This window comes from Marmota monax, unplaced genomic scaffold, assembly GCF_021218885.2.
Source record: "Marmota monax isolate L192 unplaced genomic scaffold, Marmota_monax_Labrador192_F-V1.1 WCK01_AAM20220418_F8-fsc00004, whole genome shotgun sequence".
NCBI classification, from domain to species: Eukaryota; Metazoa; Chordata; class Mammalia; order Rodentia; family Sciuridae; genus Marmota; species Marmota monax.
In genome coordinates this window covers 22,058,955-22,086,465 of record NW_026692881.1, presented here as the reverse complement: position 1 = coordinate 22,086,465, position 27,511 = coordinate 22,058,955, and the positions used below count along the sequence as shown (strand labels likewise).

At 38.6% G+C, this 27,511-nt stretch overlaps 1 protein-coding gene across 2 annotated transcripts in view; it reads left to right on the top strand.

Annotated features, from left to right (window-relative positions):
• Positions 1-3,043, top strand: part of Sorcs1 (sortilin related VPS10 domain containing receptor 1) — a 477,793-nt gene extending 474,750 nt beyond the window's left edge. For both annotated transcript variants that reach the window (XM_046450463.2, XM_046450461.2), the window contains one exon: positions 2,805-3,043. In XM_046450463.2, coding sequence (XP_046306419.1) covers positions 2,805-2,826 — 22 coding nt within the window. In that variant the 3' untranslated portion in view covers positions 2,827-3,043. The remainder of the gene's footprint in view (positions 1-2,804) is intronic.
• Positions 3,044-27,511: the final 24,468 nt, after the last annotated feature.

Here is a 27,511-nt window from a genome sequence, read left to right as displayed (position 1 = left end):
AATGGAAAACACTCCCCTCCCCTTTTCTTCTCTTTTTTCTGATCGGTCGTGTTTGTAGAAAATTCATAACATATATAGGCCAAGGAAATCTGCATGTATTTTTGGAAATATTCTTGGCTCTAGATTTAACAGCTATTTTAGCACTCCTGGCCGAGGGGTGGATTAGCCATCCCTGGCCCTTTCATAAGACACAAAGACATGCACAGGGAAACCCTGAGCTGTTTCTCTGTCCCACTGTCCTTACTGTCGTTTGCCCCTTCTAAGTTAGCGGTGGTAGCTTTGTTGGTCAGCAGAGGCCACAAGGCTGCTTTCTCTCTATTCTCTGTGGCCACAGGGACAAAGATGCAAGTTGAAGATCATGTGTGCAGATACACTAGGACAAAAAGAGGGGCAGGGAAGCAAAGCACGTCAGAAACGGACCTTTGTTTCTTGTTCAGCTTTTCTCCTTGCCGCTTTCCCTACTCCCTTCCCAACTGAAGTAGAAGATGGAATTTTTTTCTAGTAATTACCCTCTGTCTTGCCTTCCCATTTGTTTGCCATCCCTGTGTACCCATGATCCGTCCATGTCTTTGAATCCCTTCCTTTCAATCCCCAAGTTATCCTTCAACTGTTCCTACTTTTTCTTCACAAACACATTGCTAGATTTTGGACATCACCCCTGGTGTCTCCTAAATACTGGCCTAGGCTCTGCCAACCCTGACCCCACCACTTGCAAGTCTCAGATCTCTGTTTGTTTTGTACACTCCCAAGCATGCCAGCTTCTGTGCCCACAGCTCCGGCTGCATCCTGCCCAGCAGGGTTCAGTTTCATGTACCCTTTGTCTCTTCCTCTAGAACCTGCCTTTTCCAAATATCCTTGCCGTTTCCCACCTGGAAACATGTAATGTGAAAGAGTTGATATATCCAAAGCAGTCAAACCTGGCCATATTCTTTGGAAAAGAAAGTACACAACTGAGTAGTGGTGTTCTTGCACATTAACAAACATCTCGTGCGTTCAGATTCTGGAAGCTTCTTGTGAGAAATGTTTTGGACATGTGACTGTATTGCAGGGTAATGTCTTCCTGTGATAGTTGCTGTTACCACATACTTCCTTTCTCACAACAGAATAAAAATACTTGTGAAATAAACACTGATTTAACCAGAAGGAGAAGCAGGTTAATGGACTTACTGTTTGAGAATGTCAAAAAGTCTGAGAAAATAGGTCTTATCTTACATTAGGATGAGACTTTGATTACTTAGGGTGATCCTGGTGATTTCACGTGTGCTCTCTCATCTTTTGAGTATCACGGTATCAGTAAAGGAAAAATAAGTCAGTATACAGGGGAGGAGTTAGCCCTCCAACAAAGCAAAAGAAATCCTCACAGTCCTTAAATCCTGAAAGCGTGAAGATATCCCCAGTTTTCCCAGGGTGATCATGAAAGAAGGACCAGAGAAGGGAACAAAAGTCCATCCACTCCTGGAGCCCCCTCAGTACTTGAACTGGACAAAGCCCATTTGAAGGGTGGGAGAAATCATTATGATAAACCACCCAGAGAACCTACTGTCCTTCTTGGCTGAGTCCCCAAGCCACCAACAGGGTATAACAGGGTCCTGTGATGATGAGGATATCCTAAAGATCCCAATGACTCCTGCCCTAATGTAGCTTAGGCAGGGCGAGAGTAGCAAAGTTGCTGCCAGAAGTTAACCGTGTAAAAGGTGTTATGGTTGAGGAGGCCCCATGTGAATCTGGGCAATGGGCTGTGCCTGGAGCGGCCACCTTTTTGTAAAACTTTGATTGATTCCCAATCTGCCAGGCTTCCTATCTCATAGAAAACATCCTCATTGATTCTCTTCAGTTGGAGCCTCCCAAATTTCATCTGGAAGACCGAGTGTTTAGAAACCAAAAGAGGCTCACTCACACCAGCACAGGGAGTCCTCAGAGTTGCAGTTCAATTCATTTTAATTAGAAAATTGTGAAAAGGGGTATATACTCATAATCTAGCACAGTGCCTTGCCTAGAGTAGTATTGTGAAAATTATTTGTCAGTGAAATAAATGAGTGCAAAGACATAGGGAAGAAGGGACCCTAAGTCCTAATTTAAAATAGAGGCAGACATGAGATGCTTGGCATTTTGGAGAGTGACCAAAGGTGGCCAGCTATAGATTCAGCATCTCCAGTGTCCTCATGTGCCTCTCCTTAAAGCTCCCTCCCACCTGTAGGTGATAAGTGAGGCAAGGTACTGCTCAGAGGGGACCTCATTGTTCCTATGACTGTGGCTCGAGGTTCTCAAAGTGTGGTACTCAGGCTAGCAGTATCAGCATCACCTGTAACTTGTTAGAAATGCAAATTCTGGGTCTATACCCCAGAGTTACTGAGTCAGAAACTCTAGGGGATGAATAGTGTTGCTGTCTGTTTCTGGATGGGAGTAGTCCCACCAATCAGTACAACAAGCCATCCAGGTGATCATGATGCATGCTCAAGTTGGAGAACCACCAGAACAGGCCATTCCAGCTCAAGCCCAAAGACAAGGCAATGATGTTAGCCTACAAATGGGAGGGACCCAAGTGCCTACCTACTCGCTAATAGCAGGTGCAAACACAATGAGGAGTTTGGTGGGCTAAGGCCAGAGGAGTGTGGGGAGGGATGTGTGTGGAAGGTGAGATTCAGGGCAAGCTAAAAATACAACACTGCAACATTTTCTAAAACCCCAGAAGGCAAACTGTGCATGCTCTACCCTGAACTACCCAACCAACATTTTCTCTCTTGCCTTATTCCTAATTGGATCCACTATCCAAAATGCAGAGGTTCGCTTTGCTTTTTTTTCAGAAGTTCCAAACAGCAACTTTGAGAGGAATGGGGTGCTTGGCAGCTGTTCTGTGTTTTCCAGGATTCCAACTGAGCATTGAAATCCCTCATTTGCCAACTTATTTTTATAGGAAGCCAATTTAAAAAAAAAATGAAAGTTTTCTTATAGTATTGGAACTACTTCTAATTTTAAAATGACTTTTTTGATGTATTTTTTTGTTAAATACTATGTAGTGTAATGTATAATTGCTCTTGTTTATTGCTTTTACAATCATATTTATTAAACAGATAATGTCTCTAAAGTCTTTGCCTTGAGATGTTTATTTTTACCCCCAAACTCAGTATTTAGTCAAAAAGTGATGCATTTACAAGATTTCATAACGGCTAATTACAAGACAATATCGTTAACACCACAGGCTCAAGGTTTTATTTTTTAATTTTTTTAAACTAACAAAGCAGAATATATTTTCCAATCTAAAGTGTACCTATATTTCAGTTGACTGTACAATACCTGTCACTTCATTACATTATTCCATTTCAGCATCCTTCCACACTGGTTACATTGAAAGGAATAACATTATCGTTGTTATCAATTCAAAGTTACAAATTAACAGGGAGCAAACCCATTCAGATTTATTCGCAACCTTGTAGTTACTGAAGGACCAAACTACATGTAATGAACTGAGACTTGGAAGAGGAGCTAGAGGCTCAGATGGTAGAAAGAAACCAGCTTTGGACCTGGAATAATTCCCTTCTGTCTCTACCAGCTGTGTGACCTTGAGCAAACCACTTTAACAGAGAAGATTCACTGCCTCCTCCTTGTATATAATTTGGAGGAAGAAGACCCCTTACTATTCTGGTGTTTTGAGTGGGTGAGTCATTCCCAAGAGTTCCAAATAAATGATTCAAAGTTAGTGGAAAACAAGAAGTGGACTGGATCTGTCACTGTTTGGGGACCCTCTGTTCCTTAGGTCAAAACATTTGTGCAGGCACAGAACCTTCCTAGGCACTCCCCCAATACTACTGGAGTCAGAAGGTTGTGGTGTCTTCAGTGCAGTCTCAGTATGCATGGGAATTTCCTTTTTTTTTTTTTTTTTTTTAAACTTCATGGTTGCCTTTAGTTTTTTTCTTTCCCACAGACTGACGCCTCTCACCCTGTGTTGCTCTTCAGGCCAATCTGTGCCCCAATCAGAAGCAGATTATCTCCTGTGTCAGTCAGAGGTTAGCCACGCAAACAGAAAGCCTGCCTAGATATTTCACACAAAGGGGATTTAATACAGGGAATTTGGTACTTGAATAATGGAAGAGCTGAGATGCCAGTTAGGAGCAGAGAAGGCTATGCTGAGATTAGCCTAATGAGGACATCTCTAATTTCCCTGGTCTGGAAATACCAGGCATGATGAGAGCCTTGGAACCAGTACTGACACATGGAAGCCAAAGTCACAGCGGATGCTTCTGACAGGAGCAGGGGGCAGGGCAGTGATAGCTGGCCAAGGAGAGGAGAGGGCAAAGGCAGCTTGTCTTTGCTCTGGTTCTTCCTGGGCCATCCTCCTCACTGCCCACACCTGGCCAAAAGCCAACAGTCAATGAAACCTGGGAAATGTCATTTACTGAAATAGCCAGAGCAAGTGTGGGTGGGAAGTCGACCTATGCAAACACGGGCAGGTGACCGGCACAGACTCCCTTCAAATTCAGCCTGTGTGGAATCCGCAGATCTCCCCCATCCCAAAGGGAGTCTTTACATAGGAAGTGCTCCATGCTCTGTGATTTTTCCCACATAGTTAGAATTTGGCATTATGTTTATGTGTGGCATGTTACTCCTTTCTTCCTGAAGTCTATGCTAATTTAAAAGAGGATCATTTTGATTTGATTTCATTTGTTTTATTCCATTCCTTCAGCATTCAGCTCTGGACATTGCCATTAGGGGGCACTAGATAAATGTTTGATGAAACTCAACCCTTGATTTTCAGCTTAGCGTTGTGAGCAAGTCCATTTTATTTAGCCAGGATCTCGGAGGTGGCATCATGGGTCAAACCTAACCCAGCTTGCACCTCTAATTACATGTCCAATTGCTGTTTGTCAAGAACCAACACCTCCTGCCCTTCCTCTCTGTTACTACGCAAGCTGCAGGATTCGGCGAGCTATTCTTAGACAGTAATTTAAGTGAAATAATTGCACTTTAGAAAAGAGGGGGGGAAATTGGCTAGAAAGTGGAATGAAAAATCAAAGGTCCAAGTTTGATTTCTAGATCGTTATATAATTTGTTTACCTACTTCCTGAGGAGCTAATAGGATTTTGAAAATGCATGTTTGGCTGATGTTTGCATGGTGGGGGAAATCCCAAAATAATTCCAGATGAACACCTGCAAGGAAATGGCTATTATACATTTTAGTGTTAAATACATGGACAGGAATCTGTGGTTTACAGAATACAGATATTTATTGATCTGTATGTGGCTAGAGGTGGAGATGACACAACTACTATCAAGGCAGTTAAAATATCTGCCTTCGGGAAGCACATTCTAACAGGAATGATGTGATTTGGTATGTCATACACAACACTCATACATATAAGATAATTTCACATTATTATAATGTGAAAATAAAATAGGATAGGCAACAGAGTGATTGGGGCCCAGGATGGGAGTGAGAGATTTGGACCTCAGAAGTTCAAATGTCTTGATGTTAAGGACCAACCTGTCCCTGATCTTAACACAGAACAAGAAACAGCAATTTGACGACATGTGCATAGTCCCAAAGTGTTTCAAGTCAGCCTTAAAACCACCTGACCCAGAAAAAAAATGATTTTGAATCTAAACAAAACTCAGAAATGCTCCTGAGATTCAGGGAAAATTCTCTCACATTGCACATGCAGAGGATTTTTCCCAGAGGGTGGTATATATAATCAGTTGTTCTGTGATATGATATGACATGGTATTCTGAAAGATCCCCTCACTATGCAAAAATGGCACAAGTAAAATACCACAAAGTCCAGGAACACAAAACCTCTTTCACATCTCAGGGTAATGTGTCCAGGGACACACTGAAAAGAGGTACAAGCCTAATTAAAATAGTAGCTCTTTTACACACATTAAATTGTTAACAAGTACACATGCACAAAACACTTATCTTGAAGAAGGCATGCAGTTTGCTTGTAAGAATGGTCATTCAAATGCTTCCAGCTTATGAGTTATTGTGAAATGAAGCAAAGAAAGTTACCTGTAATTAGACAGAAGTTTATAACACTAAATGTGGTCAGTGTGGTGTAACACTCAGGGAGGAGAGGGCTGCTGGTCAAAGTTGCAGGGTGTGTGTGTGTGTGTGTGTTCTGTGTATTTTTACATAGCTGGTGTTTTGGTCAGCTTTTACACTGCTGGGACCAAAAGACCTGACAAGAACAATTAGAGGAGGAAATGTTTATTTAAGGGCTTATGGTTTCAGAGGTCTCAATCCATAGATGGCTGACTGTATTCCTCAGAGCTTGAATGATGAGTCTGAATGTCATGACAGAAGGGTTTGGTAGAGGAAATTGGCTAAGAACATGATGATCAGAAAGGAGAAAGAGAGGGACTACACTCAGCTCACCAGATAATTATCCTGAAGGCCTGCCCCCAGGGACCCACCTTCTCCAGCCACACCCTACCTCCAGCCTAAAGACACCACTCAGTTAATCCTTATCAGGGAAATAATTCACTGATTGGGTTAAGGCTCTCATAATCCAATCATCCCACCTCTAACCCTTCTTGCACTGTCTCACAGGTAAGCTTTTGAGGGACACCTCATATCCCAACCATGGTATTTCTCATTCATGCAGTCGTACACAAGCTTGTACAACCCTTGAATTATCTTCAAACTCTCCCCTAATACATCAGTTATATTGGAACAAATTTACATATTCAAAAAATACTTCATAGAAGAACAAACTAAGGCAGAGTGTAGTTGAAAAGTATGTTGGATGTACTGTAGAAGAAAAAAGTCTTCACAGCAGTGGGAAAGGAAAAGAAAATTTTTCATCGCCTCTGCCTGAGGTCTTTGGTGTGGGGCCAGCAGCCCTATTCACCTCTATAGACCTGGGAGCAGTGCACAGTTCCCACCTCCCCAGCAACTCCTACTTGGGAACTTCACTGTGGCTCCATGGAATGTCAAAGTGTGGCCAGAATGCCTCTTTAAAGAAGAAGATGGTGTGGAAAAGAAATTTGTAAGGTATTCAACAAGAAGTAGACAATCAGGCATGGTTACACAAACCTGTAATCCCCAGGACTCAGGAGGCTGATATAGGAGGATAAGAAGCTGGGGGACAGTCTCAGCAACTTAGCAAGACCCTCAGCAACTTAGTGAGACCCTGTCTCAAAGTAAAAAATGATAAGGGATGAGGATATACCTCATTGGTAAGGTAGCTCTGGATTCAATCCCCAGTAGTGGGAAAAAAAAAGTCAAGAAAAGGAAGCAGAAAAGAAAAACAAAAGAAGGTTGTGAAATTTTTAAAGTATAAGCTTCTAGATGAGAATAAGAATGCTACATGACCATACTAACATTTCAATATATGCATATATATGTATATTTATAAAATCTTGCACATGTAAGTATTAATAACAGCTAGTGGATGCATAAGAATTCAATGAATAGTATGCATAAGCTTAGTAGTTAGTAGGAAGTACAGACACACACACACACACACACACATATATATATATATACATATTTACGTATATGTGTATATATACATGTATATACATGTACCCATAACAGAAACTTTCTCTTAAAGTACTTTTTCTAAGAAATATTTAATGAAATAGGATAAAAATTGATGTTAATAATAGAATTTAAAGTCTTACATGGTATGATCACTTTTTACAGAAATATAGGACTGAGGAATAGCTCTGTAATAGCGCACTTGCCTATCATGTGCAAAGTTCTGGGTTTCATCCCCAATACTGAAAGTAAAATGTATATGTATGGACATGTACAAACAGAAATACTAAATATTAATAACAGTGATTATTTCTAACTTATAAAACTGAATATTTTAATTCTTTTCATCATTTTTGGGCATACTTTCTAAGATTTTCTAAAATGAATATATATTTATTGCATGCTCAAAATGCTAAATGAAAAATGCTAAATAAAATTTGCAAGAAATATATTGTGAAGTAAGCATTAAGTTTTATTTTCTGTTAGAATTGTGTAATTATTTATAAATAAATATGGAGTGCATAGAAAAATTCATTACTGCCAACAGTATATAGATTCTTTTAATAAAGTAAGAATAACTTCTTAGATAAAAAGATTTTTTTCTCATTTTATCAATTTAAATTCATATTGAGATGAAAATATTATTTTGCTGTTATGGTACCTACAATTTAATACATGAATTTTCAAATGTTTTAACATTTTTAAACTGTAAATTTTCTACCCGTGTGTATATGAATCATACACATGTACATACCCACACAGAGATACATACATGTATGTGATTAATACAAATTTTCAGCATAAAAATAAATATGTATATGTGCATATTTTTGCATGCTTTAGATATATGCACATACACAAACTCGGATTTAAACAAATAAGGAAGTATCAGTAGTTAGTTATGTACCATAAACAAACAAAAGATGTGCTATTAAAGGTTTTACACCTATTGCATAGACTGTGTGTTAACTATTAGAAGATTTTGTGTTTCTTTAGTATTCATGGTGTGCAGCAGACTGAGGTGGGGAGGGGACATGTATGCAGAAAGATCCTTCCCAGGAGAGACGGGTGGAAGCTGCTGGAGGACAGACACTCTCCACTTGAACTACTGTACCATCTTGTTAACTGCCTCTCCAGAAGCTCATAGCCTCCCTTACCACCTTTCAGCCACAAGAAGGAAGACAACCTGATTTAGTAGTGACACCAACATGCACTACCCTCCCCCAACACACACACACATACTTGACAAATGGGCGGGACTGGTGTAGCCAAGTGCATGCCAAAGAACCAAGGACAGGAAGTTCTCACTGGCCACAGCCAGGAGGCAATGCTCACAATCAATAAGTAAGTCAACCAGACTCTACAAGTGGAAAGTCCAGGTCCAAGCAGGTCTGAAGGGCCAAAGGCTACTAAGATTGTAAACCCCAAGCTAAGAGTCAAGAGTTACATGAACCTAAAATATATAAATAAACCAAAAGTGTAGTGAAGAACAGGAAGTCCCGGATGGAAAACATTCAGGATAATGGACGTCGGAAAGCAGCTACAATTATTTTTAACATTTATGTGACATTGTTCATTCATTATCTTTCTTAATCCACACAAGTTCCCTAGGAAGGAATGTTTTCCTTCTTTTACATTTGATGAAGGTAAAGCTCAGAGAACTGAAAAGACTCACTGGTGATCACAGTCACAAAGCTCAGAAACCCCAATGGATCTGTTCCCTATCAAAGCTCAGTTGTGTGCGGGATTAAATGAGAGAGCTGTGGACTGTTTTCCAAAGTCTTCAGTGTGCTACATTTTAGGCAGCTCAAAGGCAGACACAGTTGTCCTTAGTGACACGCATGGCCAAGTTTCTGTCTGGAAGAATGCCCAGAAAAGATTCGATTCTTCCTTCTTGCTCTTTAGAGCTTCTCTTCTGGTTGAGATTTAATAGATGTCCCTGGGGAGTTTTGGAATCAAAACCTCTGGGCATCCAGACAAGGAGGATTGGCATAAGTTGATAAAAATCTCTCTTTCACTCACTGTGTGTGTGTGTGTGTTTGTTAAACTAGTAAGCACAAAAAATAATTAGCATAAGATAGAATTTCCCTGTATAAATATTCAGACATTACTTCCAATAAATACAAAAGGGAAAGTAGTATTTTTTTTTATTTTTAATATGGCAGACAAATCAGAAAGCTATTGGATCAGTTGAGTGTATCATTTATAATCCTTAAATGCATTTACAAATGTGCCATAAATATTTCTTCATTTTTGCCTCCTGAATTTATGCAAACATTACCCAATGAAGGTAGGGACTGTGGGATAGGAGGATGCGAAGGGTTTTATATAAGTTGGGGCAATCAGCTATAAGGAAGGAGAGTTAAAGTTTGTGTCATATGGTACTTGTAATATGTTATCGAGAATAAAGGATTTAAAGTATGCAAATGTTTTAAGGTGATTATGTTCATTTAATAATGTGGAAACATCAGTCTGGAAAAATGAATTCACTCATCCAAGATCTCATAACAAGTAAAGTAGCAATATCAGAATTTCAACTTATGGATGTACCCACTTCTCTTTCCATTCTACCATCATTCTTTCCAGCCCACCTATGGGTTAGCCACAAATAAGAGATGATTCAAAACAAGAGAATTGCATGTTCATGCAGTTCTGTTCCAAATGTAGTTTTCAGAGTTTACACAAGGAAAACAGTATCATTCTTCTGAAAGCATACAGCAAATCCTATCTCAGCCCTTGCTGTTGAATTACACAAATAAAGACTTACTCTGTTTGACCTTATTTGACATGATATACTTGATAGGTGGAGCATCTAAGCTTTCCCAAAGGAAAGGACTGATATTTGCTAACTTCAGTAAATAAGTGGAGATGGAGTGTTTTCCAAATACTGACACTAAGTAATCTGAGACCGAGCAGCTTATACAGCTTGTATAAGCTATCTATCTACCTACCTATCTATATATGAATACCCATACAATATATACATATGAAATATATATAATATATACATATCATATACATACAGACATGTATGTATATAACTCCATATACATTTAGACATGGCTTGACCTATTACAAATAAGATCCCTATATGTAATTCCCAATTTCATAAATGAGGCTTCTCTTCAGTGACCTCATTGTGGGCAAGATCTTCCTTCTGCACTTCTCATAAAGTAGAAATTTTCTTGTAAAAACTCAGAACGAGGCCTTGTGGCTCTATTATAAATAAGTACATTAGAAGAAGTATTTTTCTCTTGCTTGTTTGTTTTTTAACTCACAAGAACTCATCCTATCATCACAAATAGGAGAAGCTAGTTTGGGGTGTTCTACTGAGTCAGGAAGCACTCTGCACTTAAGTGGGAAGAGATAAGATAGCAGACTGGGAAGGTGCTGAGGCAGGATGAATCCTGGTAAGAGGCTGTTTCTTGAATTTAATCCATTATCCAAAGAAGGGTAGAAAACTTAGATTGTGCTAGACCCCAAACCAAAGGCAAGTTAGCTCAAGATTCTAATCAGTGATTATGCCAGAAGTCAGGATGATGGCCCAATTTTTGCTGATCCCTGCAAGTCCACAATAATGGGCCCTGTAATAAGACTTGGCAGAGGAACCTGGGATGGAGAGGTAGTGAAGGGCTGGCTGATTCTCCAGGACAGGGAATGGTGCAAATAAATCATGGCATCAGGGTTCAAGTGGTTCACATCAGAATATAATGGAGATTTGGAGTCTCAGCAAAAACTGAGACAAGTGCTCACATTTGAGTCTTGTGGTACAGACAAGAGAATAGCTGAGATTCAGTAAACAAGATTTAAGAGCCGATCTCAGGTACATTAGACCTACCTTTGAAAGCATCTCAACTTCTGCCAGATTGAAAGAGGGAGCTGGGGACTCCTAACAGCCCCTTCATCCTTGCCTAAAGTATGTTCTGGACACCATGGACTCCATTTTCTCTAAACCCTCTGGGGATCAATTATCTGCTGTTCTCAGAGCTTCTTTGACAGTCCCTCAGAAAATGACATAAAGAAGCAGCTACATAAGTATAGTAATTGCCAATTTATTATAAGGTTCAATTAGATTTTGTCTGTATTTTCTTTCCCTCCACATTCTTCATACTATCCCTCTTTCCAACACCAACTTGGCTCCTAGCTCTGTGTAGTTTTAGGGAACAACAAATACAGTGGGGGAACATGTAACCAACCCACCTTAAACTCCTTGGCAAACAAATTTTTCTTGGAAACCAGCAGGTTTGTTTGTTCTGTGCATATGTGGATGTGAGTTCCCTGGTAGCATATGCAGTTGGCAGTTTCTAGGAACAAAGCAAAAGCAATGCCAAGGTGGCTTATTGAGCATATTACAGTGGCCCACTCTGCATAATTTCAGAGTGGGACTGCCATGCCATCCTGGGAAGAGGAGGCAGAAAGTAATTCGGCATGACTATAAATTTTCAGAGCTCAGGGCACATCTCTCTTAAGAATCAAGCCTGGCAAAACTGCTTGACTTGAATTCTAGAATTCTAGAGCTTGAAGGGAAATTAGAAATAATCCTCTAAGTAGATCTTGAGCACTGAGTATGAAGTATCATGCATCCTATTCAACCATCAACTTGGCCAATCACCTCCTTTGAAGATTTTGCTGTTTTTTCACGGACACATAGCAAAGAGATAGCAGAGAAACCACATGTAACCAGATCAAATCCTCTTTCCCATACCATATTGCTAATCTTAGTTCTTTTCTCTGTGATGCTGTCCTCTATTTATGCAGAACACTGCCAAGAATGCTTGGAATGAATAGAAAAGGATCCAAGAACATGAGGACAAAACACAACCATAAAATTCATGGTCTGGAACACCATGAACATGTAATGTCCCTGAGGTTCACTTATACCTGATGATTCTGTTCCCATGCGAGTGTTAAATAAGAATAGGCCCTAATATATTATGTGGATAAATTCACATGGTTTAAATGGACAGTGTGTAACAGTACTAGAGATGCTCCATCATCAACCCAAGAACTCCAGGAAGAAACCAAAATTCTTCCTTTGTTACAGCAGCTAATAATACACAGGACAGAAATACTATCATTTGTTCACTAAAATTAAAAATCATAACAGTTTTTGCATAAGCACATTGCTATGGTTTGAATATGTTCCCCCAAAGTTAATTTGTTGGAAACTTTATCCCCAAATGCATACATTAATGGAATTTAGAATTGGGACCTTTGGAAAGTAAGTAGTTTGGATGAGGTCATTAAAGCAACCCCTTATGATGGCTTTACCTTGTTATCATAAAGAAAGAAGTCCCTGTCAGATGTTGGCACCATGCTCTTGGACTTCCCAGCCTCCAGAATCTTAACAATAAGCCTTTTTTCTTTATATGTTACCTGGTCTTACATATTTTGTTATAGCAACCGAAAATGGATTAAAATATTCATCTCAGAGCAAAAGTGTATAGAATAGCACTTAAGTACAGAGAGAAGAAAGAGGTGGTGAATAAAGATTTAAAACCTAAAAACAAAAACAAAGAAAAAAGGAAGAAAATGATTAAAGAGAAAATTTTGTAGACAAGTGATCCATAAAATATAGCGTCTTTTTTTTAAATATGAGGGAAGTTGAGAGTAATAAAACAAAGCATCATGACCACATAGGAGTCAGGGCAGTGGCCATTTCAACAGTGCACTTCTGAAAGCAGCAACTCTGAAAGAACAAGGCACCAAATCAACAAGTCAACAGAAGAAAAAGACAGTAATACTCCTGACCAACCCCAGTCATTATTCCAGTGTCTCATTAATAGAATACCAGATGGTGTGAAGCCTACTTTTTTTTTACCTCTGCCTGCATTCTAAAGATGTGTGTGTATGTGTGTGTGTGTGTGTGTGTGTGTGTGTGTGTATCCTTCTGCTGTACATAAAAGAATCATTCATATCTGCATTTCCTTAAGGAAGATAGTTTGAAATGAGTTTGCAGGAAAAAGTCTCTGTAATCACCATAAAAACATTACTATCTTTTTCTTTATCATTTCTGAAGTTTACTTTAGAGTAGGGTCTAGGATGAGTGGTGCATTAATATTTATTGCTGCATAAAACATTGGCCCCAAATTTTGCAGCCTAAAAGAAACATTTACTTATACACTCTCCAAGAGATAAGAATTCAAGAGTGAATCAGCAAGGCAGTTCCACTTGGCAGTCCTCCTGAGGCTGCAGTCAAGATGTTGGCTCTGAATATAGCCATAAGAGAAGGTATCAGGATAACTCAATATTGTGACTTTCACAGGAATCCTTAGCTTCTCACCACATGGGTCTCTATAGGTTGCTTAAACTTCTTCATGTCATTAGAGGCCAGCTTCTCCAAGAGCATTCCAAGAGAAAATGAATAAGAAGGGAGTTTGGTGCTGCTGAGAGCCACAGCCAAGTCGGAATGGCCCCTGGCATTTTGCCAGAGGTAATGGTTGAGAGGCGAGCCATTAAGATGATGATAATTAAGTTAAGCTGTCTATAATTGCTGTGACTGGATGATGCTGGATTGAAACAGGCTGTGTATTCAATTGTATATAGACCCTTGCTGTCCTAGGGCACCGCTACTTTGGAGTTCTCTCTGGGATTCCTGGGGAGTTTGCGTTGGTTGGTGAAGTTCCAGTGGAGGGAGTTCTGGTTGGTGTGTGGTGTCCCTGGAAGGGCCGCGTGGGTGGCATTCGGGGAGTTTCGGAAATAAAGTTTGTTCCTGCTTGAGTGGCTCATGATTTGTGCCCAGCCAGCCTGCGGCATGGTGCTTTTAATGACTTAGTTTCTGAAGCCACACACTGTCACTTCTGTTCCAGCCTATTTATTAAATGTGGGTCCCTAAGTTCAGTCCACACTCAAGGGGCAGAAGTCAGTTATTGCACTCCACCTATTGAAGGGAAAGATAGCAAAGAAATTAAGAACCTGAATTAAAATCAACACACATGGCTTAGCCTCAGAATATTCTAAGAATGTTCTACCTTACATATGCACCCAATTCCAGAAGGTATTTGAGGCAGGAAAACAAATTATAAATCTAGTGCCATGGTCAAGAAGACCAAACGGGTAGACATTACCTAAAGTTTTGTATGGTGACAAAAAGGATGTTAGAGGTAACATATATGAAATACATTATGAAGGTAGATTATAGCAAGACAGTAAACAAATCAGATGTTAACAATTTTTAAATTTTTATTAGGTGTAAATTATTTGTGATCATCAGATGTGATTAGATTGGCAGATAATACTATCATGGCCATAATGAAGAAGTCTGAAGGTATGCTGGTGAGAGATGGAAAGATGTTTTGTTTATTTCAGGAAAGATTGAGCTTGTGATGTCATGGTCAGCACCTACCAGGCTGTTGAAAGACTAGCCAAGAACTTAACTGTGAGTCTGGAAAACAGGAGTTGGGCAATAATGTAAACCAGGCAATGAATGAATGTCCAAAGGAGAAAGAATGAAGGTTTTGTTCAGAGTCTTGATAAATGGCTGTATTTCAGGGAAGGAAACAGACCAAGGAGACAGTTAAGAGTTGTAAGGGGCCCAAGAAGTTATAGTAATGTAGAAAATCAGCGTCAAATTATAGTCAATGCTGTGAGAGATCAGGAAGGGTGTGCACGGTGTGGGAATAGCTGTGGTTGGGAAATCATGCTGTCTGGGTGACAGAGTTGGATGGGGAATGAGGACAACCACATGGTGTGGAGGTGGGCAGGGAGCGGAAAAATGGAGCACTGCAAAGGGTTAACAAATGGCCCTCCATGTGGGTAGGTTTTGGTGGGTGAGTGGAGACATTAATGCTTTGATGTAAATACTTCCACCATGGCCAGTTTTAGAGTACCAATGATTTAATAACTACCACATAATATTCTAAACACACACATACATAAAATTCTAAAATCATATACGTATGTATGTATATACATACATACACACGTGTGTGTATGTGTATGTGTGTGTATACAATGCAAGGCACTCTTTTGGAAATTCTTGGAAATAAACATTAACTTATACTTATGCTCTGTAAGTGTGGAAAGGCATGATACATCTCAGAAAACTTCTAGGAACCCTCATCATATCCAGAGGACAGACGGAAATGTTTTTCTGTTTTCTGTTTCACTGCTATGGGCTGTTCACATGGCCACTTGGGTTCACTTTTCCCTCAGTTTCGCTCCCTCTTTCTTTCCATCATTCTTCCCCTAAGGAAAGACCTTATCTCACATACATTTTCCCGGTATGAATCTTTTGTATTGAACCCTCACATTCATCATGGATGAAATATCTCAAAAATAAGCAAGACTCTTACTTCTTAGTATCTACCCTATCTCAACAGAATTTTGATTCGTCATGCTTAAAGCCTTCTTCCACACCAGGAATAAAAACCAGAATAAAAAAGACAAAGGTGGAGGAGAATCAGAAATTACCACATTCAGAATATATAGAATGGAATTTTATAGGGAAAAAGATTAATTACCAGGCCCTCACCCCACTGGAACACTGGCATATCTCCTCATCATTTTGATTTGGGGGTCACTGCTATCCTTGGTGCTGAGCCACCATCTCCCACAAAGACAATGAAGATAATTGTTTCTATAAAATATTCAAAGACAAGGACTCTCTTTACCTGTGAGTCTTGTCTGTGCCAGAGTATAATGTGCTTACTTGGGAGTTTTGAAGAAACTCATTGCCAACATTTATTCATGATGTATGTTCTTCGAAGCCTAAAATTACTAGACTTGAAAGCTGTGTGATTTTTAAAGCAAATTGATCAAGACCACAACTGTTAATAAAATGCATGACTACAGTCTGTATATTAAACATGATCTCTGAGGAAATACACTCGGGAATCACACACTGATATTTTTGCACTTCAGTTTTGAATCTTCATTTCTTAAAATGAAACTTTATTGTGATTATTAACCTGCAGAAATTTTAATTATCCTTCCAGTGCTTGAAAGTTCATAATGGAGAGGTGCCAGAAAAATCCCACTGCTAATTAAATCCAACTGAATATTTCCTTTACCTGAAGATATAGAAGTGTTTCTTATTTGTCAAATCCCTTTCAGCCAAATAACCACTTAACTAATCTCAAATTGAATATCTTATTTAAGATTTTGAATTATCCTTTCTCTCCAGGGAGCTGCTGTTGAATATTGTAATGGCATCATCCAGGGAAATATTTCTGAACTCTTCTGACTGGAGGAACAGAAAGGAAAAAAAAAAAAAAACATGTTTCTTTATATTACTGAGGAGATTGAAATCTGGGAGAATGAACAAGCTGACATTTTTAAGCAAAAGAGCATTAGTAGAAGGTAGAAGTAGCTTCCTCCCTGCATACAAATACTAGTCTGGAGCTCACAAAATAGAAAAGACTAGGATCTTTTTCCTTTATAGACTAATTTGATTGGTCTTGCTGAGAATTAAAAACTATGGTCCTAGTAATCATGGCTATAAATCACCAAATAAAGACCTAGAGATGCTTATAGATCATAGAAGGGGCAGAGCTACCTGAATATCAGCATGTGGGTCAGGGGAAACAGAATTACATCTGGCTCCTCTGCTTGTGAGTTTTATAACGATGGACAATTCACTTAAGTGCTTTGAATATCAGTTCAGACAGCATCTGAAACATGTCTGAAATCAAGCCTATATTTTTACTATTTAGGTCTATTTTAATTAGAAGAACAGCAATGAAGAAACATTGCAAAGTTAATTCATGTTACATCTGTCTGTGCCATGGAATAGTTTGTCATTTTGCTCAAGTTAAATTCTGATCCCCTTTCCATGGTCTGTAATCTGACTCCCCATTACTGCTTTGACCTCAACTCTCTCTCCTCCCTCCTGTATCCTCACTGTGCCATCCACAGTGGCCTCTTCCTTGTTTCTTTGTTTCTCTATGAAGAGAAACTTCTAAACCTGGCCTCTGCACTCACTAGCGCCTCTTCTTTGTATGTTCTCCAAGTTTTCCACAGGTCGTACCTGACTCTTATATTTCAGCAAAGTCCTTTGAACTTATAATACTTCATGGCTGCTAGTACTTCTTATCCCTCTAGTTAAGAGACAATTTACTTAAAATTCCTGAGTCTCATATAAACATCTATCATGCTGAATTTTATGTGTCAACTTGAAGAAGAAAATGGTTAGATGAAATTGACGCGCTGGATCAGTGAACTTGGAGTAAGTGAATGCTCCTCCATAATGTGGTCAGGAATAATCCAATCAGTTGAAGTCTAAATAGAAGAAAAATAGAATTCTCAGAAAAAAATAAAAAAGCAAGATGAAATTCTCAGCAGACTGCCACCAGACAGGAATTACACCACTGTGTCTCCTAGGTTTCCAGCTACTAGCCCAGACTGCAGATTTTGAATACTCACTCCAGTCTCTGTAATTGTGTAAGCCAATTCCATATAATAAGTCTTCTATACATGTCCTATTGGCTCTGTTTCATTGGAAAATCCGTATGAATACAACATCAAATTAACAAGTGCCAAATATTTTATTTAACTCAAATTAATTAATGAGTGAACCAATAAAGTACAAGGACTGATTATAATGAAAAGTGCATTTACAGTTTCCACCGGTCAGGAATCTGGATATGGTTAATTGGACCCTCTGCTTAATCTCTCACCAGGCTGCAATCAAAGTAATGGCCAGGGTTAGGTTGAGAACTGGGGAAGGATCCACCCCTAAATTCAGATTGTTGGCAGAATTTTCTTTCTTCAACTGTAGAACTAAGGACCTTGGCTTCTTACTGGCAGTCAGCTAGAGGCTGTCCTCAGCTCCCACAGGCCTGAAGTCCCTGTTGACTTGGCTGCATTTCCTTGCCATGTGGGTTTGACAATATGGTCACTTACTTCATCAAGTTTGCAAAGAAAGTCTCTAAAACCAGTGTTAGCAAGATAGAGACACATAAAATGTTAAGTAATCATGACATACCATCACTTTGTAATCTTCTGTTGGTGAGAAGCAAGTCACAGATCTCCATAGCATTCAAGGGAAGGAAATTATATGAGAGCAGTGTGTCAGATGAATGAACTATTGGGTGTACTTTACAGTCTGTCTGCTATGCATCCAGTGTCAATCAAAGACTCAAACTCAAGTCAATTGGAATCATCTAATTCCTAGAGGGTCCACTACATCACACTGCCATTTAGAAGACAGTTTTTTTTTTTCAATTTTCTACAAAGCTTATTATAGTTTTATTATATGTTAAACAAGCACACTCTTCAGTACTTTAATTATGAGTTAGAATCTGCACAAAAAATATTTCTAGTAGCTTATTTCATTTTCATGAAAAACTGGCTGCAAAGACTTCTGAGGAAGGAGAAGGAAGGTTGAATAGGGCAGTGAAGCTATTCTGTAGTTGAAGATATATAACATTACACATTTTTAAAAACCCATTGAACTTTATGGCAGGAGATGTGAAATGATGTGTGCAAATTTTAAAATAATTCATTTAGGAGTTTAAGAGAATCCTAGGATGGAATGCAAGATGTGAAGAGAATTAAATTTATTCTCAGGTAAATTATTGTCTGTTTTACTAATGAGAAAATAGGTGAGGCGAGGAGGAAAGGAAATTTATCACTTGCCTGGAAAATCAAAGGTCTTTCACATGTTAACACTTTGGTCAGCAAAACAATCATCTCCGATGGTCCTTATAAATCCTTATTTTATAAACCAGAAGTTTGAAGCTGAAGGAAACTATATCCATCTTGCAAGTCTCCATGACAAGCCACGAGAAGAGTTGGGATTTGAACTGGCTACCTCCTGTGTGGTAGTCAGCTTTCCATCTCTGTGACAAATTACCTGATAAAATTAAACTAGAGAAGAACAAGTTTATTTTGGATCACAGTTTGAGAGATTTCAGGCCATGATTAGTAGACACCACTGTTTTGAGGCCTGTGTCAAAGTGGGGACATCACGGCAGACGGATGTGGTGAAGGAAAGATTCTGAGTTTATGGCAGCCATACAGAAAAGAGAGAGAAAGAAAGAGAGGGAAAGAAGTGGGGGTAGAGGGAGGCTGGGGACATGACCTCATAGGTATACCCTCAGCGACCCACTCCCTCCAACTAGGGTTCCACCTCTTAGAATTTAAACCACCTCCCAATGATACATTCAGTTATGCATATCTCAATGGATTAATCCACTAATGAGGTCAGAATTCTCAAGATCCAATCAAGCTCCTCCTCTGATCATTGCTGTATTGGAGGGCCAAGCCTTCAGCACATGAGCTTTTGGGGTGATATTCCAAGTCCAAACCCATACATTGTGTGTCCCTAACAATGTTTTTCTTATGTTAGGATGTGATATGTTTTCCAGGAATACTTGGCAGACATTTTGTCACGTTTTATAGAATAAGTGGTTCGTTTTTAACTAAAGTTTGAATGCTACTGTGTTCTCTCCTAAAGAAACCTTACCTTCATCTTAATTGTTGAAATGGTTTCTCTGGAAAAAGGGAGCAGCGGAGAAATGGAAATGCATTTGCTGGCTCTGAAAATAAATTGTGAGACAGCAAAGAAGAAAGGTCAAGTTTGAGGGCCAAAGAAAAGAGGCAGGCCTGCTGACGGGATCAACCTGGGAAAGGGCAAAGATTGATTTCTTTGTGGGGAGTTTTCAGAGCATGAGCCAAGATCCACTTCAATGAAGTACCCATCAGTGCCCAAGATTGAGCCAGGTAAGGGTCCAAGCTGGCACAGGCTCTTTCCTGCTGTGTTGGCAAACATGGACATGACACTGATAGAGGAGCCATTCTCTCCAAATGGACTGCCCTTTTTTCTATCTGCCCTCCAGTTACTGATACTTAAATTGAAAGGGAAGAGGTAGGTGATTTTCTTAAGCCCCTGGTACACAGAATTTTGTTACCAGAGCAATGAGAAAAATGGTATGGTTTTTACCAATAATGACTTTTCCAGTCTTTTATCAGCAGAGAAAAATAAGCACGGTATGTCCGAATAGACATGAAAAGATGTTCCCTATCTGGAGCATCAACTTTGGAGTTCTTAGAAGCTAGGTAAGATGTATGAAGAGGTTATAGAGATACTTTTCTTGCTCATTTGTTTTCAGAATTTCCTTGCTTTTCTATAGCCTGTGAGAGAGAAAGAAGAGGGGAGAATATTTTGGAAAAAAAACTGAGCATAATTTGGTTGTTGTTTTGTTTTGTTTATTTTATCTATTTATCATTTAGGAAGATTTTCTTTCCCTATGAAAAGAGTCTTTACTTACCCTTCTGTTTTTCCATTGTATAAGGCTGGTATTTCTTAGAATTTAATCTATATGGGATTTTAAATGCTTAATATGTATTGGATTACTTCATCCACACAATTACCCAATGACAACAGTTATAAATGTATTTTACATATGAGAAAGCCAAGTTACAGGGAGATGGCATAATATACTCAATATCAAACAGCTAATAAGTGGTGATTCAAACCCGAGGTTGCCATTAGACACTCTGACAGCACTGGACTCAGATAGGACCAGACTTGTTCCTACTCCCACTCCCACCTGGAATCATGTTGCTTTAGTAAATTTATTATCTAAGACAATTGTCTCGTGATTTGCTCTGCATAGAATACATGAGAAAAACCTAGGAAACCTAGGAAAACTCATGTGCAGGCTGAACAATAGACCGGCTCATGGCCTTCTTTCCTTTGGACCTTAAAATACCAGCATATCAATTCGTACTTATTCCCATATGTGCAAGAAAACAAATTATGCTAATCTTAAACATTTAAATCACTTAATGGAAAAATCCACAAAATTTAAAGAATGTTAGACTTGGCATATTCATATTTATTAGTCTACTTTTCATCTCAGTAGCCAAAATACCTGACAAGAACAACTTGGGTTAGAAAAGATTTGTTTTGCCTCATGCTTTCAGAGAATGCAGTCTATAGCTGGCTGGGTCCAAGGCAGCAGGCAGCATTGTAATGGAAAGTCATGACAAAGAAAATCTGCATGGTAGCCAGGAAGGAGAAAGGGAGTGGGAGAGGGCTGGGGAAGAGGGAAAGGGACAGGGACCAATAGAGTCCTTAAGGCCATGCCCCCAGCAACCCAGTGACCTACTTCCTATATCCCCACCCCACTGCTTATAGTTATATTCTGCTGTCAGTGGATTAATCCAGCTAATGGGTTGATCCACTGATGAAGTCATTGCCCCAATCGTTGCCTAAAACCCCATATCTGAACCTTGCTACATTGAGGATCAGGCTTTTAACACATGAGCTTTTGAGGGACATTCTAGATCTAACCATACTCTCATGCTAAGACTTCCTGGATCCATGATATAGAAGACAATGTTTAGGTCATAGATGGTTTTTGGCAGAAAGAGAGTACATATGAGAAATTATACCCCATTTGATTCAAATGTATGATATGTCAAGATCATTGTATTGTCATGAACAATTAATAAAAAAAAATAAATGACCAAAAAAAAAAAAAAAAGAGAGAGAGAGAGAGACAGTACATAAGAGCCACAGAGATGTCTAAAGAATGGTGTGTGTGAGTGTGTTTTGGGTTGGGTGTTGGTTTTTATACAAGAGAAAATTTTAATACTTATCTTTTAAAAAACACACACTCAGAATTTCATTTACATGAGAAAAAAAAAACAATAATACACCCTCAGGAAATTTACAAACCAGGTGAGGACATGAGATATAGACTTACAGCCTGAGGGGTGTGAGGTATGGAATTATTTAACTTGTTATAACCTTATTTGATATCTTTTTCTGAAGTAAGTTAAAAAGTACCAATTCAAACCAATTTAGACACAAAGAGAATGTGTCAGCACATCCATATTCAGGGGTTCAAAATGTGTCAACTGGAAACTGACTCTATTGATTATCTAGAAGGGTTTCCAGAACCTCATCTTCTTTCAGCTCAGTAACTAGTGGAAGCAGTGTATGTTTCTTAGTAATTACAGAAAATGTGAGTCTATTAAGCCAGGTTCAGATTCTTAAATCCATAAATCCATCTCTGTGGCCTGGAGGAAGAAATTATCTGAATGACAGGGTCAAGACAAGTATAAGTGTGGGTTGTTACCACCCCAAACAGATGCTCTAGGTTTGATAATTTCCAAAAATGAAATGCAGACACTCTTAGGAGAGGGAGAAAGGACTTTGCATGAGTAAGATGAACAGCATCCTCCCGTAAGACTACAGAACCATGGAGATCATATTTGGTCATTCTCAGTGACATTTTGGCTTGGGACAGCAACATCAGCCTCCCAAGGTATGGCTCACTTTGGGAATAACATGGAAGCATTCTTTTGCTGAATCTCGTGTGCAGCTTCTTCTAGAGACAGTTGGCTGTCCTCCAGTCCAGGACATTAACTTTTTAATTTATACTGGCTCTTGGTCAGCTTCCAAGTTTAAGTCAAGGTGTTGATTTTGAACCAATGTAAAAAATGTCTAAATCCATGGCCACTCTTGTGGCAAAAGAAGAGTTTATGACTTTGGTTCTGCAGATCCAGCTGCCTCAGTCTGATGGCTAAATTATACTATCATTTCTAGAGCCCTTTTATGGTCCTCACTATCTCCCCCACCCCTCCCACTCAGCAGAGCTCTGGGAAAAAAAATAGATTTGAGACATATTTTTGGTAGGAAAGTACAACAATGATATCAACAGAATGAAAACTTCCTCATAACTCTTAGATAAGACCTAAGTTTTTGCTTACTATTTCAATTGTCTTTATTAATATGTCCATTGTATTTTTAAATTGTGAGAAAATATACAACTTAAATGGAAGTGTGAAGTATAGTATTGTTATCCATATGCACATCATTGTACAGTAAGTTTCAAGAATTTTTTTATCTTGCAAAACCAAAACACTATACTCATTGAAGAACTTCCCTTATCCCTCTCCTGTCAGTCCTGAAAATCACTGTTCTACTCTGTTTCTAAGAGTTTGATGACTTTAGATACCTCATATAAGTGCAATCAGACAGTATTTATATTTTAGTGATTGGCTTATTTCACTTAGCAATTATTTCTTGAGGTTTCACTTATAAGCAAAGCTGAATAATATTTCATTATATCCATAGATCGTATTTTATTTCTCCATTCACATATATTTAGATTGCTTCTATGTCTTACCATTAGTAATTATGCTACAACCAATATGGATATATTAGTGAGCTTGTGCAGATATAACAAAACACCAGGATCAAGTGGCTGAAAAAATTTTCTCCCAGTTCAGGATGCTGGAATCCAAGATCAGGGTACCAGTACTGCTGTGTCCCGGCAATGCTCAATTGGTGATGCCTTTTTCCTTGGATATTCTCACATGCAAAGAGAGGGAGAGAGAGAGAGAGAGAGAGAGAGAGAGAGAGAGAGAGAGAGAGAGAGAGAGGTGGTGGTGGGGTAACTCAGTTGTTTTCCTATAAGAACATTAATTCCATCATGGGAGTCCCAAAGTTTGACCTCATCAAAACCTAATTTCTTAAAGATCCTATAATATACAAATAATATCACATTGAGGATTAGGGTTTCAAAATGTGAAATGGGTATATAGATATCTCTTTGAGATCTTGTTTTCAATTCTTTTGTGTATAGAAACAAAAGTAAGATTCTTGGATCACATGATTGTGTTTTTAATTTCTTTTGAGAAGCCTCCATATTGTTTTTCATAGAAGCTGCACCATTTTGCATTCCCACCACCAGCATTCAAGTGCAGAATTATGATCATAATTTTTCCACATCCTCATGGACACTCATTTCCTGTATTTTTGATGGAAATTAACCTAATGAATGTGAGATGATGTTTCATTGTGGTTTTTATTTATGTTTACCTCTTGTTATAGATTTTGTACATACTTTTATACTATTATAGGGAGTTCTCTCTCTCTCTCTCAACAACAATGCTAGAGGAACATTTGTGGACTGTAAGTGATATGCATAGTACTTAAATAAATGAAAACATTAGAAAATTCCACAAGGTACAGCTTATAAAAAAAAAAAGAGCAGCAGAAATGTCTAGAACACATCAAGTTACATTATACAAGAAATAATTGAGAGACCAGAGATGCTTAATTTGAACAAGGGTATACACCTAGGGGACTTGAGAGCTGTATGCATGTATCAAGTGTCTGCTGTGCATATAAACTGCTTCAAATCTGATTTGGGAGTAAGTAGGATGTACATTATTCAAAATAAATAAATTCTCAATGATTCCAGGCACAAGAAGAAAAAATTTAGTTCAATTTAAAGAAAGTACTTTGTAACAGGGCTGTCTTATCATAAGATGAGAATCCTTGGAGAGGACTGAGCTATCCACCATTGCAGGTATTGAAATATAAGCTGTTAATAAAACAATTGAATTTTGCAGAAGGTCACTCAGATGCCATGCAAGGATTAACTTACGTGTCCTCTTAGTCCCTTAACAATAAAATTTCTCCATAGATTTGTGAAAGAAAATGACAATGGCTTATTAGGTATTTGGCATTGCATAAATGCAAAATCCAGTGCTTCACATGAGAGTCAGAAAGTTGAAAATTCAAGCTTTCTTAGGAACATACTGAGCCATAGTATACTTTATCAAAATTTAAAATACAGATGGGAGATATGGGACTTCCTTCTACTCTTGACAATAATGAAGTATAAGGAGCCATTATAAATAACTATAAAACTGAGTAAAATATATTAACTGACTATATGCAGACCCTGAACACTAGGAAGTGCTGAAATATGATGCCTGAGAGAAGGGAAATAAATGAGGTAAGTACTGTAGTTCCTAGGCCTCTGCTCAGGGACATTTTGAACCATGGATAGAGGGAAGGGTAAAACAAACAGAGCCCGGTGATCTTGCTGAATGAAGGAGACAGAGATCAAGTTCAAGGAGACAGAGATATCAGGAAATGTGGGTCAGAACTCCAGAAAAGAGAAAGAAATATAGAAAAAAGCTCTACAAGTCTGCCCATAAGGGTGAACAAAATACAGACCACAAAGCAGAAAGCTGAACTAGACATAAAGCTTACAGAGATGTTCAAGATTTAGCCAGGCACAGAGAGAGTCCTCTAGGACTCTCTAGAGCAATTAGTAAACTCTCCAGAAATTGCACACTTCAGGGGTGAGCCCCAACTGCCGCAGCCCGGCTGGCTGGGCAAAATAACCAGGGGGTGACGAGCAACTTGTGTAGATTGATACAGAAGGAGTGGGAGCCATTTATTGTAGGACAACAGAGGTATTTATACATTTTCCACAGCTTATCTTAATTAGCATAAACTAGATACATCAGTCAACCAATAAGGAATCTCCACACTTAATGGCTTGCTGGAGTTACTTCACAAACCACTCCCTCTGGCATTTTGCCAGGCGCCATCCAAACTTGTTTACAGACTCTAACATTTCTCTGGCAAAATGCCAGGCGCCATCCTGACTTGTTTACAGACTCTAACACCCAACTATCCCAGAGTGAAGGTTACTCTGCCTTTAGACCCACCTACGAAAAGCTTTAAAACACAAAACAAAAAGATCATACTGAACCACTGGTAACTGACTTGCCCGACAGAACAGAGCCCAGTAGTCTTTAAAGAAAGACAGCAAAATTCTAGATACTCAATAATGTAATGTTCACAATATTAAGCTTTGGCCAGACAGGGCAAGAGGCAGGCAAGCAACTGTATTCTTCAACCAGGAAAAAGATCAACCATTCAAACCAGAGTCAGAAATGACACAGATAACAAAACCAGCATGGGAGGATGTTAATGCGGCTTTTAGGGATGTAAACATTTTCAAAGAAAAAGGAAAGACAGATAAAAGAACCAATGGAGCATCTACACAGTAAAATAAAGATATATAATATCTGATTATAAAAATCCTGTATAACATGAATAGAAGATTCGAAATCACTGTAGAACATATACTGTGACTTGAGAGAGAGAGAGACTGACTAAAGGAAGCATATCATTGACTCAGTGACTTCTAGAACAAAATGGCTTGGTCTAACACACATATAATTTATCCCAGAAAAAGCAGGGTGGGGAGAGGCAGAAAAACATTTGAAGAAATAATGACCATGTTTTTTTCTAAGGGTCATGAAAACTGTGAACACAGACTTAATAGAAAACCACACAAAGGCACATCATAATCAAATGCATGGGAACCAGTGGCAAAGGAAAAATGTTGTAGAAGCACTAAGAGATTAAAGGCACATCAAATGCTGAGGAACAAAGGTAAGAATTACCACAGGAAAGAAGTATATACCAGGTGCAGAGGAACAAGGAAAACATTACTTAAAAGAAGTCTTATCATAAACTATGCAAGCCAGAAGACGATAGAGCAAACACTTTTACGTGCATGGAGGGGGGGAGCAGAAATTTTGACAGTCTAGAATTTTATGCCCAGAAAAAAAAAAGCCTTCAAAAATTAAGGTGAAATGGAAGTTTTTTCAGACAACAAACACTGAGAAAAAATTGGGCCAGCAGATTTGTACTATAGGGAATATTTTTAAAGCTCTTCAAGAGGAAGAAGTGACAGGAGAGGAACACTTGGATTAACATGAGTAAGTGAAGACGACTATCAATGGGAAATATGAAAAACACTGGTTTTTCAGTTTTAAGTGTCTTTTCTTTAAAAGAAAATAAACTGCTCAATGCAACAATAAAAATTTTGCTGGGGTTTAAAAGGTATGTAGATAAAAAGTGTGATAAGAATAGCACAAAGAAGAAAATGAAAGAATTGTGTAAGCCTTACATGATTTTGTACTTTGGATACATATTGTGAACCCTAAAGCAACCACTGACTAATAGATAAGATAAAAATGAAGTGGAACAAGTTGATCCATCAAGAGGCAAGGAAAGGCAGGGAGAGCTTACACAGCATGATGGGAAAGGAATAACAGGCTGTCGATTTAAATTTATTCCTACTTTTAAAATTTGAACTTAAATTATGGAGACACCCCAATGTAAAGCCTAGATTTTTCAGACTATATAAGAGGACAATATCTACAAACTGTCTATACCTAACTACTTAAAATATAAATCCACATGGAAATAAAGATAAAATGTGGAAAAGGATATATATATTGAAAATGAAAACACAAAGTATTAGA